Here is a 16,809-nt window from a genome sequence, read left to right as displayed (position 1 = left end):
GTAATATTTCCATTTTTGTAAAAAAATAATAATAATAATAAAATAATAATAATAAATAAAAATGTATGTTTCCTGATTACCTCTTGCTAATAAATATGTTCTATCTCAGGGGGTATTGTTGTCTCATGAGTGTTTATAGATAGTAGTGATCTTTCTCCCTCTCCCCCTCTACAGACAGAATAGTTTATACTCCGTGTGACCAAAGAGAGTAGTCTCAACCAGCGGTGTTACCGGTCTCATCTATAACTTAAAATAATAAGCAAGCAAGCATGACGCCAATACTTTTAACGCTCATGTTTTTATTTTCCGTCCAATATGCTATTTCAAAAGGGTTTTCAGAAGAAGGTAAGATAAATAGCCTAATGCCGAGTATTCCCACTCCAGTTCAAACTGTGTGAAGTCGATGTTATACTTTCACTTTTATTTATGAATCTACAATTGTGTCGATATTTAAAACTGCAATTCTCTGAGTTATTATCGTAACAGTCTTGTTCTCTTTGCAAACGAATATAACTTTAAGTCATGGATGATGCAGGTAAATAAAGCTCTGAATTCCAATGTTTGTCCAGATACCCGTTTCTATCCCAAGGTTGCATGTGGAAGTAAGGAAGTTCAATTTATGGCTACATTTAGGCCAGTTTTTCGAAAGATTCTGATCACTTAATTGTAAAATTATAAAATTGTATTTTTCAATATTTTACAGCACAGTAAACAATATGACATCGAGGAATATTACCACAGACTTCAAATATTCATTGAGAACAAAATGAAGATTGAGCGGCACAATGAAGAAAATCACAAGTACAGAAGTAAAAATAGATGCCGTTTGTTGTTGTGATTCAGATTAATTCGTTCAATCTGTTCACTGGCCAATGAAGATCTTTCATTTTTCACTACCTAGTGGGACTGAATACGTTTTCTGACATGACCTTTGATGAATTCAGAAGTTCCTTCCTCCTGACTGAGCCGCAGGTATATACTTTGTATATGGTGTACAGCTATGTATGATATGCTTACACATGATGTGATCAGTGGTCTAATAGCAGCAAACATAATGCCAGAGATTGAGGCATGAATGTATCAGTTGGCCTTGAAACTGTATCTGTCTGTCTGCATCAGAACTGCTCTGCCACCAAAGGTACTCATGTAAGCAGCAAAGGACACTACCCGGACTCAGTGGACTGGAGGAAGAATGGAAATTATGTGACAAATGTGAAGAACCAGGTATGATAATGTTATTGTGTTGTTTATTTTTAATGTAAACATAAAGACATGAAGCAATACTGCATTGATGGCACTTCCAAGAAATACATGATCTCACTCATACTGAACTATTTTATAGTTTAGTTTACTTGTGGGTACTGTAGTAATACAAGGGTTTGTTTTGGACTTTAGGGGCCTTATGGTAGCTGCTGGACTTTTTCCACCACTGGCTGTCTGGAGTCAGTTACTGCCATCTCAACAGGAAAACTCTTACAGCTGGTTAGCTATTTTTATTTCCTCATTCTTCTCAATGAGTACCACTTGCTTGTTGAGATCGCTAGTCATTATCACAAACCTGTCTTATTTTTAGCGGTCAACTGTAATGTTGACTCTATCTTTTGTTCATAATTATACTGTTAGACGTATTCACATTAGAGTCCATAAATGCAGTGTGAATGTAAAAAGTATGTTTTTTAAAGGCCCTTTCCACAAGCTGTGTCATTTGATAACTCTTACATGTGTAAATGATTAGTTGTTTTTATTGGCCTTTCTGTTTTTTTATTCTTTAGTCAGAACAACAACTGGTGGACTGTGCCCAAGCATTCAACAACCATGGGTGTAATGGGTGAGTGTCAGCACAGGCACTGGTGTTTCCTTTCTGTATGAAATGTTTCTACTGTATAAGTCTTTCCCCTTTCAGTGGCCTCCCCAGTCAAGCATTTGAGTACATCAAATACAACAAGGGACTCATGACCGAGGATGATTACCCCTACACAGCCAAAGTTTGTCAACAATACATTTAACAAAACACAACTCAGAAAATAATGCTTATGATGATACAGATGATTACAAATTGTCACGTGTATTAATTAGGATGGGACGTGCAAGTTCAAACCTGAAAGGGCTGCTGCGTTTGTTAAGGATGTGGTCAACATCACAATGGTAAGAGACATTTGATCTATATGCTCTGGTCTAGTGACCCATCGAGTCATTGTATTTATTTGTCTTTTTCTCTCTGTGGCAGTACGATGAAATGGGTATGGTGGATGCAGTGGCCAGGCTTAACCCTGTTAGCATGGCCTATGAGGTGACATCAGACTTCATGCACTACCACAGTGGTGTATACAGTAGGTGAGAATACTTTTGTTCCTTTATAATGGGGAATGTCAACTCATCAAAAATAAAAAAGGCATTTTGAAGCAGGATTTAAATGCTTTCCTTTTTCTATGCGATAAAATCTCACTTCCTTTTTAATAGTTCTGAATGTCACAACACTACCGACACAGTGAACCATGCAGTGCTGGCTGTTGGATATGATGAGGACAACGCCACCCCCTACTGGATAGTAAAGAACTCTTGGGGACCCAGCTGGGGAATGAAAGGGTAATAGGTCTACTACATATTATACATCATCGAAATATTTGAAACTAAATCCCATTTGCTACCAGGAAAGCATGTTAATGTGTGTGATAAACATCTGCTAATATTTTGGTGTTTTTCCTCACAGATATTTCTTCATTGAGCGTGGGAAAAACATGTGTGGACTCTCTGCCTGCTCATCCTATCCTCTACCTTTGGTGTGATATTGATTGGTTGACAGCTGAGAAAGGTGTTTCAATGTGGAGCCAATTATTGTAATCATTTAAAGGCAAAAATTAGATGGTTTGATTTTTCTTCTCATACCTGTGGTTCATCAATATTCAATAGAGCATCCAGGTCACATTTTCTGTTTGTGGACAATACCTGATTGAGTTGTTCATGTTGTCATCAATCACACGTATTTAAACTGTTTTCAATTACTAATAAATACCACACCTGCAATGTCCTAGGATGCATCGTCAGTAGACACCACAGTCCACATAGGTAACCTAAATACTAATTTGAGACGTTTGACACCTCCTTCTCTCCATATTAGTAGGCCTATGCTTCCCATGCATAATAAATTGGGTATTGGTAAATAGAGTATATGGCTGATACTTTTTTGGGCTGTGCCATTTAGGGAAACTGATTCAACCACCATGTGGTTTCTGAAAGCTTGCATCCTAAGGATGTGATCTGTGGAAAAGACTCCAGGTTTGAACACACATTTAACAATTTCTGAACTGTCCAGTCATGCTTTAGGGAGGTGCTCATTTATAATGTAGCCTACATAATTATTAGGCTATTAAACCTATACCAATTGTAAATTTGATATGCTGATAACATGATTTAAATCTCAGAAGTTTTCATATGAACAATACATTAAGCTTATTTCAATTATCAATATGAAAGAATGCTCAATGCATCTCCATGTCTCCTGATATAGGTGGTTGAGATTGAGAGTGAGTCAGAGGCAGGGGCAGCATGCAGGGGCAGTGGAGACAGCTCTGTTGCTGAGGTGAGTGCTGAAAGGTGACAGGTAGTTAAGGAAGATGCTTATTGGGTAGTTTACTTGTCAAAGACGTGTTCTGAGATCTGATTTTTTTTTAATTGTATATGCACCAGAATACGTGAAATTTGTGGGGGAGAAAGCCCCAGGCCACCTCTGCAAAATGTGTCCCCCCCCCACGCTCAACGTGCTGCTGACGCCCATGGTAGTAGTTGTTGAGCATACGACAGTACAGGATGTACCTCGCTAGGCTGGGTCGATACGCTCAAGCCTCAGTTTGATACTTCCCGGTGTTGCATCCTAGCATGTGTTTTTGCTTTCGTTTTTGTAATTTGTAAAACTATTTTTTGGGCTGGACGATAAGGAGCCGATGCGACTACATTTCCCACAATGACCAGCAGACAGGAAACAAATGAGAAGCCAGGAAGAAGATTTCTGCCAATGGCAAGCTGTGTAAACAGGCGCAAAAATGATCGTCCATTCAATTGAGGGAGCTGCTAGTCCCGCTTCTACGTTATTGTGGCTTCAAGCTGAAGTGACTACAAATTAAATGTTGTCTTTCTACATAGGACGGGACGACAATATATCATGGAGATAAAACGGATAATATACGATTTTTAAAACAAAAAAAAGAACATGTTTAAACGTTATGAACGCGTCTGTGACTTCGACTAGCAATGACAACAGATGACAACATGTCGCAAGCTAGCAACAGTAGCTACACCACAGTACAGTATCCATTTAATGTATAAAGCTACGTGTCCTGGCTCATTTGACTTTAACTTAGCTTGCTGCAATGTCCTGTCTTCCGCAAAATAACCTGAAAGAGCAGCTCCAGAAGCATAGTAATGCAGCTCAGAGCAGACTGGCGTTAGCTAAACCAAAGCCGGGGTAGGTATTTACATGGTATTTTTGTAACAGCAGACCACTGCTAGCCAGTACAGTTAGTGTAGTCAAATCAAATGTATTTGTATAGCCCTTTTTGACACGCAAGCATGTCACAGAGGGCAACACCATGGACCTCCAATATATTAATTTGGGAAACTTGCTAATGTTTAATTGCCACATTCACAACGTGATGGAAAGTTTTGGAAACTTGTATCTAATTTGAAATGTTTTTTTAAATTTGATTCCAGATCATTTTGTTTCAGAAAGAAGTCTTCATCAGGCATCACTAAAGTGGAAATACCCTCAAAGGTAAACAACTCAAATGTCTTGGCTTACAAGAGTGTCAACATCCCTCAAAACAACGCAATAACTAAACCTCCTTTGATATTTTCAACCAAGCCTAACCCACCAGTTGTCAAAATCAACAATCACTTTCTAAGCTCTGAATACAAGTCGGATTCCAGCACTCCTGTGTTCAGCTCACATCCTCAAAGCAAGTCTGTTACAACATTGCCTACGTCCATTGCGTCTGATGGACCTGCCTTGACAAAGTCGAACAGTTCATTCACTGTTAGCAATGGCAGCAAAGCCGCAGGACTTGACGGGTCATTTGGGTTTCCTGTGAATGCTTGGGATGATTTGGATGACTTTGAAACCCCTGTCAAGGGCAAAAAGGCTTTACCAAGCCCAGGCAGAACCCTCTCAAGTGGAAAAGCACCACATAGAACGAACAGAACAGATGAAGACATCCCAGGACTTGGACTAGAGCTGGAAGCAAACAGCCATGCTGGGAAAAAGGATCCTCGTGCTGGGAAAGAGCTCACTACAGAAGGCTCAGAACAGCCCATTGCAGGCATCCCTGATGTTTGCCCTAGAGACACACACACCCAGGCTGAAGAGTGGGCACCGGAGAAGGATTCCCCTATTCAGATGGCTAAGAGACGGCCCACTGCTCCATCCAAGTCGGTTTTGAGTGACAGTGAAGAGGAAATTACTGCTGAGACCAGTACAGCCAGAGAAAGTCGGACAGGTGAGACAGTATTAGTATTTATTTTGGTCAACGTTTTATTGGCTGACGAGCATGAGATTGCATCTGTAAAGAGACTCTCTCTACTCTCCTTGTCTTTTTTTTAGGTCATAAGAAAACATGGGTTGACCCAGATATTATAGATGTTGACTATAAGGAACCAGAAGATGACTTGGATTACATCCCTCCATCCCCCCAACCTGAAGAGCACAGTCCTTCCATTTTTTCTAGGAGAAGGTGCCGTTCATAGGATAACTCATTGGAATCCGGTAGCTGCTCAGTATACAGTGTTTTTACTGATGTGTTTATGTGTTGCTTGATTTGTAGTGTCTCCAGATTGCAACCTGCTGGCTCAGCCAGTACAGACATAAGCCCTGTCTCAACAGTGAAGTCTGTGTCAAGCTTGCACAGTGTCTCAGATGCCCATCCTAAAGAAAGTGGTGAGTTGAGTTTATTCTCTTCTAACCTTCCCCATTACTATGAATGTTTCGTTTTTAACGCATTTTGTTTTCGTCTGTGATCTTTTCTTTTGGTCCCATAGTCACTAATTCCAAAACAGATGACCAGCTCTTCAGCATCATGGAATCCATCTGTTCTCTTGTGGATTCCATTCCTGAGCATGCCATAATAGGCCTGTCCTGTGGAACAGAACTGCTACTCCTCAGGGCTCACAGGTATTCCGTTTATGTGTCTACACTGAGACAGTACTTGGTAAATGAACCTTTTCATGTCAACATAAGCATCTTTTTACCCACAGGAAAAGGATTCTTGCCAAGGGAAGTGACACGTCTGTAATCAAGACCCAGCCAGACAGCACCGTGATCTTGGAACCCAGCGATAAAGAGAAGCCTTCCTTTTCACTTCCCACTCCCAGCACTACGTCCTCCAGGAACCCCTCCAAGAAACCATTTAGCAGGACGTCTGTTATATCAGTAGACTACAACAGCAGTATGTTCGAGGACTCTGACTGCCTCATCAATGAAGTTCAGACTCCCAGAACGTCATGGAAGCCCAACACCATAGCCGATTCATACATCAGAGGAGGAAAGGGGACACCGCTAATTAGACGCCAGAGTAACACGGACTCCCCATCCGCTTGTGTCCTCTCGACACCGTGTGACCTGCCTACAGACGTAACTATTGATGACCTGGATGTCCCTGAGCTCTTCTTCTCTCCTAAGAGACCAGCAGCTGTGCAGAGCAGATGGGAGAACAGTGCTTCAGCAGTGGCTGCCTCGGCTCCAGTAGAGACAGAGCTCGATGACTTCTTCAATGATAACTTTGACATAGATGACCTGAATGAGTCAGACATCCCTGACTACTTTGATGAAGCGGCAAGCTCTTCAACATCTCGGTTTAACTCCCGCACCGTGACGTCAGCAGTCAAGGAGGGAGGACCCACTAAGTTGAGCTGGGAGAAGAGACCAGTCACTCCAGCTCCTGCCTCTAAGCCTGCCCCAAAGATCTCCTCTCCAGGTAGGAAGTGCTAGATTTGAGTTGAGATCTGTCTGTCTACAAATATTTGTATATCTTCTTGTCTTGTACTCCTTCCTGCTTGTCATATTGTGTTTTGTTTTTAAAGAGTCTACATATAGAAATCCTGCCCATGATCGCTTCCGAGGGTTCAATTTCCCCCACGCTTCAGAGATGATGAAGATCTTCCACAAGCGATTTGGTCTTCATCAGTTCCGCTTTAATCAGCTTGAGGCTATCAATGCTGCTCTGCTGGGAGAGGACACGTTCATTCTGATGCCCACTGGTGGGTCGTTGATGAAGTTGCATACCACACGTCATACTTGAGTAGTTCATACCTACCTCACAAGGAACTCATGTTGTTTTTCTGATGGTGTGTTTGTATGTTTCAGGTGGGGGTAAGAGCTTGTGCTACCAGCTGCCTGCTTGTGTGTCCCCAGGGGTCACTATAGTGATCTCCCCATTGAAGTCACTCATTGTAGACCAGGTTCAAAAGCTCACCACTCTGGATGTAAGTCATTTGACCTGTTATTTAGATTTGGAACATATGTTAACATATGTTAATCTATGTGTTATTTGGAACACATAGATTTTGACATATATTACAAAATAACCTTGTGGATTATAGAAATCTATACATTGTATTTAAATATAAACACAATACCAAAGAATGAAAGAGAAACAGTTGAGTAGCTAAAACCAGTATACCCAGTGAGGTATACTAGCCTTCGGGTTTTAGTTTAATTACTGGAACTTAATGGAATTTAGAGATATTCTTTGCATAAAGAGCAGTGTTGTGTCATGTATTGATACTGATCTGTCTAAATAGGGTAGTGCAGTAGCTGTTAGACTGGATGTTTCTTCTGATCTTGAGATGGTTATGAATTCAAATATCCTTACATAAAAGATCCCGGCCACAAGTTTGTCTGGTGAAAAGACTGATAGAGAAGCTGCCAACATCTACATGCAGCTGTCCAAGAAAGACCCCATAATCAAACTGCTGTACGCCACTCCTGAGAAGGTAGGAGCCTTGAACATTCCTACATAATCACAATTTTAAATCACAGTTTGAAATGCTGTTTGCGGTTCTCATGGTTTGCCGAGCCTTGTGGGAAATCCCGAGCCGTGTCTGAGAGCGCGTCTTCATCCCCAGGTGTGTGCCAGTCACAGGATGATCAGCGCCTTGGAGAACCTGTACGAGCGAGGCCTCCTGGCTCGCTTTGTCATCGACGAGGCTCACTGCGTCAGTCAGGTAAGTTACCCGCGGCCCGCCGTCCCTATGTGTGTATGTGAAGGCGGAGGCCGTGGCTGAGCAGTGCCGTGTCGTCTTGTCTCTCAGTGGGGTCACGACTTCAGGCCTGACTACAAGCGGATGCACGAGCTGAGGCAGAAGTTCCCCAAGGTGCCCATCATGGCCCTGACTGCCACCGCCACCCCCCGCGTCCAGAAGGACATCCTCAACCAGCTGCAGATGAGCCGGCCCCAGTTGTACGTCCTTCACAGAGCCCGGTCTTGGTCTAGCCACCAATCCAATTGTCTAACTGTGTTACAGGCAGCTGTTGGAAACCCTTGTGTGTGTTTCCCAGGTTCACTATGAGCTTCAACCGGACCAACCTCAAGTATGTCGTGCTGCCCAAAAAACCCAAGAAGGTTGACGAAGACTGCATCGGCTGGATCAAGAAGCATTATCCACGTAAGAGTCCCCTCCCTGAAGTGCCCAGAGGTGGTCTAGTTGTGTTCTGATTAGTACCACCAAGACTGCTCTCCTCTCTGTTTGGCCCGTGCAGGAGACTCGGGCATAGTGTATTGCCTGTCCAGGAATGACTGTGACACCATGGCAGTAAGTCTCCAGAGGGCAGGGATCCAGGCACTGGCCTATCATGCAGGTCTCAACGATAACGACAGAGAGTACGTCCAGAACAAATGGATCAACCAGGACGGATGCCAGGTGAGGGGCCCGCTCTCGGGCCAACAGACGAGACGTCGGATCTACTCTGTCGGGATCTCCAGGATTTGACGACGTGTTCCCTGGTCTTGCAGGTGATATGTGCCACCATAGCCTTCGGGATGGGTATCGACAAACCGGATGTACGCTATGTGATCCATGCCAGTCTGCCTAAGTCTGTGGAGGGCTACTACCAGGAGTCCGGCAGGGCAGGCAGGGACGGGGAGATCTCCAACTGCGTCCTCTTCTACTCCTACACTGACGTCATCCGCATCAAGAGAATCATCAGCAGTACGTAGATCTGAAACCAGTCGTGCCAGGGTCCCGTCTTGGTTTGGCCTTCAAGGCTTCTGATCACAGTCACCCGTGTCCTATGATATTCCATGTGTTTTTAATGTGTCCTCTTCAAAATTGCTCATTGGACATTCAGATGTCGTTAATGTAACTCCCTTCTCTCGTTTTGACCGCAGTGGATAAAGATGGCAACCGAGACACGAAAGCCACGCACTTCAACAACCTCCACAGCATGGTGCATTTCTGTGAAAATGTGATGGACTGTAGGAGGATTCAGCTGCTGGCTTACTTTGGAGAGCACAAATTCAACCCCAGCTTCTGCAAAGACCACCCGGACGTCATCTGCGACAACTGTGCTAAGCCTCATGTGAGGGCCAGCCCACAGAGACACTCTTCACCCCCTTAAAGCTTAAAGTTTACACATCACTTCAATACCATGCATTATGATGAAAACATACAAAATGAGGCGATTGATTCCCCTGTCTGTGTTTCCAGCATTACAAACAGAGGAACATGACTGAGGACGTGAAGAAGATCGTCAGGTTTGTCCAGGAGCACTGTGAGAAAGTGGGGTGTAGATACGGCAGGTCCTCCAACCAAAACCGACTGACCCTGAACATGCTGGTGGACATTTTTCAGGGTACAGTTATGAACTCCCCTGCAGATAGAACAATAGTCTCACTCACGTTTCAAAATGTCCAGGACCAGACGATTTTCATGTTTGTGTTTTTGCATTGGGCTTTGCCAGGTAAGAACAATGCCAAGGTGCAGACAGGGATGTTTGGGATGGGAGCAGCCTTGTCCAGACACAACGCAGACCGTCTGTTTAAGAAGCTGGTGCTGGACAACATCCTAGTGGAAGACCTTTTTATTGGCAGCAACGGCCAGGCCATAGCTTATATCTCTGCTGGACCGAAGGCCATGAATGTGCTAAATGGACAGATGCAGGTCAGCTCAACGAATAGATACTAATCACACACACTGGCTTTATGGAACTAAATAGGTGTATAATTAACCCAGCCATAGATTCAGTTCCTGTTTACTAAATATGAAACTGCCTCAGTGCACTTTTCAATTGATTTTTTTTGTTGTTGCGTTTTTTCGATGGATTTCTTCACACAAATTACATTTTATTTATTTATCAGCATCTTTCATCCAAAGTAACATAGAATGTATGCATCTTGCAAGCACAGCAGATAATCAAAGAGCACAGTTATCACAGCATTTCAGCAGTTAGTGCCAAGGAACAATCTGTATTATACCTGATGCAGTGGATCAATACCATCGTCTCAACCAGGCCTACCAGTGTACTACCTACTACCTCGTGTCTCCCCCCAGGTGGAGTTCTTTGAGACCGAGTCGGCCTCCAGCATCAGGAAACACAAAGCCTCCGTGGCCAAGAGCGTCTCTCAGAGAGAGGAGATGGTCCAGAAGTGTCTCCAGGAGCTCACAGAGCTGTGCAAGAAGCTGGGCAAGGTGTTCGGCATTCATTACTACAACATCTTCTCCTTTGCCACTCTGAAGAAGATAGCCGGTGAGTTCTGAATCCTACACACACACAAACATTTCAAAGGATTGCTGTAGTTGAACCAATCCAGCTCCTCAGTTTTGGTACACCCGTACTAAGTTAGTGACCGGGTGTTTTCTTCCGTTTCCTGCCGACAGAGACGCTGTCGGCAGACGCGGACGTGCTGCTGCAGATAGACGGCGTGACGGAGGACAAGCTGGAGAAGTACGGGGCAGAGGTCATCGAGCTGCTGCAGAGATACTCACAGTGGAAGCTGCCTGGTCAGTCACCACACACACCCTCCCACACACACACACACCGTGTGTGACCCCACTTCTGGAAGTTTCTGGAAGCCAAAGTGTTGATTCGTGCTGGTGTTTGTACCCTATCAGCAGAGGACGAGCAGGGCGCCAACCCAGGGAACACTGACAGATGGATAGACATGACACGAGACAACGAGGGCGATGACGACAATGACGACAGCGGATCGTCAAGCTACTTTAGCAACACAACAGGCAGAGGACAGAAGAGAAAGAAAGCGCCCGCCTTTAATACATCCAAAAAAAGGAAGGCCTACGGCAACCAAAACTACAATTCCAAAAGGTGTGTGTAGTACTGTGACTGAAAAAATATTTTCATATTCCATCTGATAAGTTGTTTTAGTTTTGTTTCACTGAGTTCTGTGATTCTGTTGTGAAGTGGCTATAGTCGCAACAAATCCTGGACGTCCAGTTCCAGAGGTCGTGGCCAGTCTGCAGGCAGAGGCTCCACCAGGCCGGCTGCATCTTCATCATCACCATCAGGACCAGTAGGGAGGAGGCCAGGCTTCATGGCCATCCCTGTACCTCAAACCAACGCTAGACCTTTTCTCAAACCAGCCTTCTCACACTTGAACTAGACAAGCTATCATGTATTGGCAAGGACAAGGATAGTCTGACAGTTTAGACTTCTGTTTTGTACAAATGTGTTTTATTTTTGTGCAGTTTTTGTCTTTAAATGGATGGATGGATTTGTTGTATTTAATTGTACAGTTATGCAATGTTCTTTAATTTTTTTTATTAAAGGTTACTTGAATATGATTTCTGGGATTGATACCTTAATCTTGATTCATCTTCATAGATCTGAGAACTGCACCACATTATCTAATGTCTGGTTACTCCTCTATATGTCAATCTTTGTGTGAGATATTTACCAGTCAAAGATGTGCACTGCAGAGTTGAACATGTGTTCAACTCCAATCAATTCAACATATGCGGAAGAACTACACATCACAAGAAGCCACACATATTTATTCAATGTTTATTTCAAGTTTGAATAGTTTATTGGCACCAGTTACAAGGGACTATCAGAGAGAAACAATATTTCATACTGATTTGTACAGAAGGTTTCCTACAGTACAAACTTGGGTTTTGGAATGGATCGGACTGAACAAGAACTGGATTTGGCACATGGATTTCTATATATTTGTATATTTATATATTACGTAAATAAACAGCAACTTCTGGTAGAAAGATGCAGGATACAGAAGTACACAAAACGCCTACAGACACTGATATGCATATACACATATTTACATGTATATGCACAGTTGTGTTAGAATCTGTTGGGAAGCTGGCAAGAGTGGGGCAAAAGCCTATAAGGTGACTATCATTAGGGCTTACCCCTCAGCTGGGTAGCTGTGTTCTCTATCAATATGTGGCATTGGTATTGTATAACTGAAAAGCATCAATAGATGCTTAGTTAAATGTTTTGTAACTTTGCGTAATGATTACATTTGTGAATGTACTCAAAATACTTGCTTTTATAAGTGCACCAGCATTTAACAACTTTCCCTTTGAATGTACATTTCATTTGACTTCCAAGGTAGTTCAATTTAAAATGAACCTATGAAGTTAATCTAAGGGTCCATGTCCAAAATCAGTGCTATTGTCTAACTCACGACCAGCTATTCAGAAACATAGGCCTACTACTAATACGCACACTGTCAGTTCGCATGAGAAATCAGTTAAAGAAATGTAAACATGACACCAGACCAAGATGTTAACAATGATTCAAGGTTTTTCAGCTGCAATATTCCTTTACAGAAAAATTAAGACAGATACAGCAAACATCTTCACCTGGACATAAGACATTGTTGTAAGTCCCCACCCAATAATCTATAACCTACATGTTCAGACTCATCCACCCAACATTACTGAACAAACTCTATATGGGACAAAACAGTGGTTTCCCTTTAAAAGTCGTGAAATTTAAGGGTTTAGCCCACACCTTGTATAGATCCTCTGCATTTTTCTCTCCATTCTCTTATTTGCCCCTTTGGTAATGTTGTGTACATTGCTGTTTAGATACTGAACAAGAGGCACAAGGAACAACCCCTTGGTCACACTGAAGTACTGTTTAACTGTTAACTTTTACAGGTACAATCTCACCAAGAGCGCTAACAATAAATAAATACCAATACACAATGCTGTAATTACTGACAAAAAGTTAGCTGTCTTCATTTCACATTATTATCATCAGACAACCAAATTGGATAACTCTGGTGTTTTGTGGACAGTGAAAATGAAGTTATTTCTTCAAAGCAGTCTGACAACGAAAAAAACAATGTCCAACGTAAAACTTCCATATTAACTTATATTCATGCCCACATGCTCCTACAATTTAACTGATTATTGCTCATTGAATAATGCTGCCTTGTTTGTTGCATGCATGGAAAGACCATTAATGCTACATGATGCTCCAAAAAATGATTGTAAAGTAAGTGAATAGACCAAGGAAAAAAGACAATCTTTCCAATTAGCTAATCTTTAGTTTCTGCTTCCAATCATAACTGGTTGATTTTATAGCATAAACGTGTTAATTACATAAAATGAACAACCTCTTAGTTTGTTTTTATATTTTACAGTCTCTATCTTAAAATGTTTCTTTAAGTTGTTATTCCTGCTAGTTTATCAGCTGTCTTTGTGTGTCAGTAAAATATAAATAAGGTTGTGGCTCTCTTCAGCTGTACTGTAAATCTGTATCCATGAATGCGTATGACACTTCAAGTTGTGATCTGTATTCATGGAGCTTGGAGTCGGCTAATGTGGTAGCAGGCTGGTCTCCCCAGAGCAGACAGCACCACTGGGAGCTCAGTGGAGCAGCTGTGTAGGAGTTACGGTGTTAAATTACAAGCCAAAACAGGCAATGCTGCATAGCCAATAAGGTCACGCGCCACCAGGAGCTCATGTACAGTATGTGCCGTCTTGACCTCTCTCTCTGGTCACTATCAAAGTTTCTCAAAATCCCTTCTTCTGACGTCCCCTGTAACTCTATCTCTTTTACACTCCGCCCGCATACTTTTTTTCTTATTTGTCAAAAAATAAGATCATATTCTGTCATCTTCTTCTGTCTTTCAACTGTTCTTATTACCAACTAAAACTTATGTTACATCCCAACATACAGTCACAAACAAGTTCAGCTATACCTGTACCAGACACAGGATGCATGAAACAGGTTTTACCCAGAAACCAGCAGCTATTACAGCAGAATTATTGCTCCTTCAATCGAGGCAAAAGAATCTGCAGCATCAGTCTCAAACTACAGAATAAGACTTATGTATTATATTGTGAAAAGGTATTAACACATTATAGACACCCAGATTTTTGTGGTAGTTGATATTAGGGTCAGGTCTACAGTTTAGACAATATACTGTTTGCCAACCATTTGCTGTGCCTTGCTTTTCTAAATTGGGCCATTAAAGGTGTTTCTTGATGATTACAAATATTTGCATACTGTGAAGAAACTGTAGCTGCTGGTGGAGGCGGAGAGGTGGGATCAGTGGAGTGTGGATCAGGATAAAAGCCCTGTTTTCTAGACCCTCTTTCAATATTTCCCCGAAGGCTTGACCTAACTTGAAACAGCTCTAAAAAAGGTATAATTTAATCTTCAATAACAAAATAACATTTCAGTTCTGTTAAAATATACATGGAAAACTGTCAATATATTAGGAAACAAACTACTTTGTACAAAAAGTACATTATTGTTATTTTTCTAACAATCAATTATAGTATGGTATTCACAAACTTAAGAGCAAGGCTGATATGGAACTGAAATAAATCGATTTTTTTATATAAAGAAATCTTTCTAATTCATAACAATAACCAAGAAAAGTGAATAAAATAAAATAAAGATATATGACTAAACAAATGTGCACATTTAAAAGTACTGAAGTATTAAAACAATAGCAGTATTGCACATCTACAGTATTTAGACTGATTCTATTGGCGCAGAGGGGTTGCAAGAATTTGAGCATGAACACTTCTCTAACAGTTGCTGACACTATTGGGTCACATAACATTGTTACTGCTTTATTTAACTGTATCCCTTATAAAATTTTAAAAAACGGATCTGAACTTCACAGCTTCTACTTTGTACATCATTTATACTAAAGTATCATTGACTTTCTTAAAAACAATTCACATAATTAAAAACTTTCTTCAGTCATTAACGTTTTCTTTTTCCATAAAAGGCATTTGGCATTGTCACCCTGACCACACTCATAACAATAACTTGCACTTTCATAGATGTCACCTAGATTGTTTTCATTTCTTCAGGTTTTCTGGCCTACTTTTGTTGAACTAAAGCATTGAGTTGAATTCTGGTTGTGATGGATGCTTTTTCATCTGCATACACATTACAAAGTGAATTTTTCTCTCACTTTGTTGTAAAGGAATTCTATGGTTTTGCAACTTCCCTGATTCTCTGAACCTTTCATCACATTCTTTCCTTACGCCAACTTCTGTTAAATACAATAAATATTGAATGAAGGCAAGTTTCATTTGATGCAACTTAATGTCTTGTTCCTAAAAGGAACTGTTTAAAATACTTCAGTCTTTGATTTCAGTTTTGTATTTTTTCGTTTATATTTTCTGAAAAAATAAAATACCTGAAATGACCTGAAATAAAAAAAATGCAAAAATGTCATCTGGCTTTGTAAAAAACAAACAAAACGTAATAGGAAAAAAAGAGGGGGGAACTCAAAAAATGAAGAAAAAGAGAGAGAGAGAGCTCCTAGCCCAGTTTTACCAGGAGTGGTCCGAGGGGTATGTCTGCAGGATATCATGAGAGAAGCTGGGTTCATGGCTGGGAAGAGGTTGCTCTCCTCTCTGAAGTCCTAATGGTCTTCTCAAACCCCCGAACGGGCTACGCGTGCTACGGCCTCACTCTCACTTGTTAATGAGCAACTCGCCCACCCAGCGGAGCTTGCAGGCAAACCACCGCCTGAGGGGACAAAAGTATTCGTAATGGAACTGCTCAAATTCGGGGGTTTGGCGGATATCACGTAAAAATGCAACGTCAAGGTCGGACTCGGTGAGGACGATGAGGAGGAGGAGCAAGACAAAGAGGAGTCCAATGGTCACAAGGAGCAAACGGAGGACACTTAAAACAAACTTATTCACCTGTTCCACCTCGCTGAGTGCCGAAGACCCCCCTTGGCCTTCTAGTGATGCTTTACTGTCTGCTCCCAACTCGCCTGCTTCCCCCACTGATGGGGTGCCTGCTTCCGACTCCTTTTCCTCCTCAATACTGCACGGGGCACCGTTAATCTGGCGCGAGACTGCCAGCTCCATACTGTGGTCTGACACCGGGGTAGGCAGGACGCTGTCGGAGGGGCTGTAGGCCTCGTCAGAGATAACCGCCGTCCCATCGCTGGCATCGGTCGCCTGGCTCCGCGATCGTGGCATGAAGGAGTCTCCGTGGGACATGGAGCGCACGGGCGTGGAGTGGGCGCTGTCACGCAACGACTCCAGACCTGGCCAGGGATGGGAGGAAAGAAGGAGGGGAGATTTGTCAAGATGTGCGAGAGATGAATCAGAAATGGAGGAAGGAAGACAGAGGAAGGACAGGGAAAAGAGAGGGAGGGTGGAGTATTTTGGGGGAGAGATGGTTGGGAGGGGGAAAGAAGATGGTGGAAGCATGGACACAACAGAGTTGAATTACATCAACACAAAAAGCCTATCAATTGAACAGAGCCCAGACTGCCTGTCAGTGGAAGAATATTTGTCTATGGGGGGTGGTGATTCAGACACTATAGAAGCACTCAATTGGTGTGGAGAGTCTGC

The 16,809-nt window shown here is 42.3% G+C and overlaps 3 protein-coding genes across 9 annotated transcripts in view; 2 read left to right on the top strand and 1 right to left on the bottom strand.

Moving 5' to 3' along the window:
* Window positions 1-206: 206 nt before the first annotated feature.
* ctsh (cathepsin H) lies at window positions 207-3,151 on the top strand. Of its 3 annotated transcripts, none has more exons than XM_084672163.1 (12): window positions 207-345; window positions 570-602; window positions 704-809; window positions 902-972; window positions 1,120-1,224; window positions 1,396-1,482; window positions 1,773-1,828; window positions 1,904-1,985; window positions 2,077-2,145; window positions 2,228-2,334; window positions 2,461-2,586; window positions 2,711-3,151. In XM_084672163.1, the coding sequence occupies exons 1-12, from the start codon at window positions 316-318 to the stop codon at window positions 2,784-2,786; spliced, it is 948 nt and encodes a 315-aa protein (XP_084528289.1). In that variant the 5' UTR covers window positions 207-315; the 3' UTR covers window positions 2,787-3,151. The 3 variants fall into 3 exon arrangements, with proteins under 3 accessions (XP_084528289.1, XP_084528291.1, XP_084528290.1); XM_084672165.1 differs by lacking the exon at window positions 570-602 and adding an exon at window positions 504-535; XM_084672164.1 differs by lacking the exon at window positions 207-345 and having other exon boundaries at window positions 582-602; window positions 704-801.
* A 770-nt stretch (window positions 3,152-3,921) lies between these two features.
* blm (BLM RecQ like helicase) lies at window positions 3,922-11,784 on the top strand. 5 transcript variants are annotated; one of them, XM_084671799.1, is made up of 22 exons: window positions 3,928-4,462; window positions 4,723-4,768; window positions 4,859-5,489; window positions 5,594-5,723; window positions 5,814-5,926; window positions 6,028-6,160; window positions 6,244-6,962; window positions 7,069-7,245; window positions 7,352-7,470; window positions 7,867-7,980; window positions 8,113-8,211; window positions 8,299-8,447; window positions 8,546-8,652; window positions 8,747-8,907; window positions 9,000-9,195; window positions 9,375-9,565; window positions 9,694-9,838; window positions 9,947-10,146; window positions 10,537-10,732; window positions 10,864-10,986; window positions 11,098-11,308; window positions 11,405-11,784. In XM_084671799.1, exons 1-22 carry the CDS (start codon window positions 4,368-4,370, stop codon window positions 11,601-11,603), a joined length of 4,254 nt encoding a protein of 1,417 aa, XP_084527925.1. In that variant the 5' UTR covers window positions 3,928-4,367; the 3' UTR covers window positions 11,604-11,784. The 5 variants fall into 5 exon arrangements, with proteins under 5 accessions (XP_084527922.1, XP_084527923.1, XP_084527925.1 ...); XM_084671798.1 differs by having other exon boundaries at window positions 3,929-4,462; window positions 4,708-4,768; XM_084671796.1 differs by having other exon boundaries at window positions 3,922-4,462; window positions 4,708-5,489; window positions 11,101-11,308.
* A 199-nt stretch (window positions 11,785-11,983) lies between these two features.
* Window positions 11,984-16,809, bottom strand: part of frmd5a (FERM domain containing 5a) — a 51,522-nt gene continuing 46,696 nt past the window's right edge. The window contains exon 14 of the mRNA XM_084671800.1: window positions 11,984-16,499. Coding sequence (XP_084527926.1) covers window positions 15,913-16,499 — 587 coding nt within the window. The 3' untranslated portion in view covers window positions 11,984-15,912. The remainder of the gene's footprint in view (window positions 16,500-16,809) is intronic.

Source organism: Hypomesus nipponensis, chromosome 14 (assembly GCF_054491055.1).
Source record: "Hypomesus nipponensis isolate SF chromosome 14, ASM5449105v1, whole genome shotgun sequence".
In the NCBI taxonomy this organism is placed as follows: Eukaryota; Metazoa; Chordata; class Actinopteri; order Osmeriformes; family Osmeridae; genus Hypomesus; species Hypomesus nipponensis.
The sequence above is the reverse complement of the archived record's forward strand: the minus strand, read 5'-3'. Positions and strand labels throughout refer to the sequence as shown.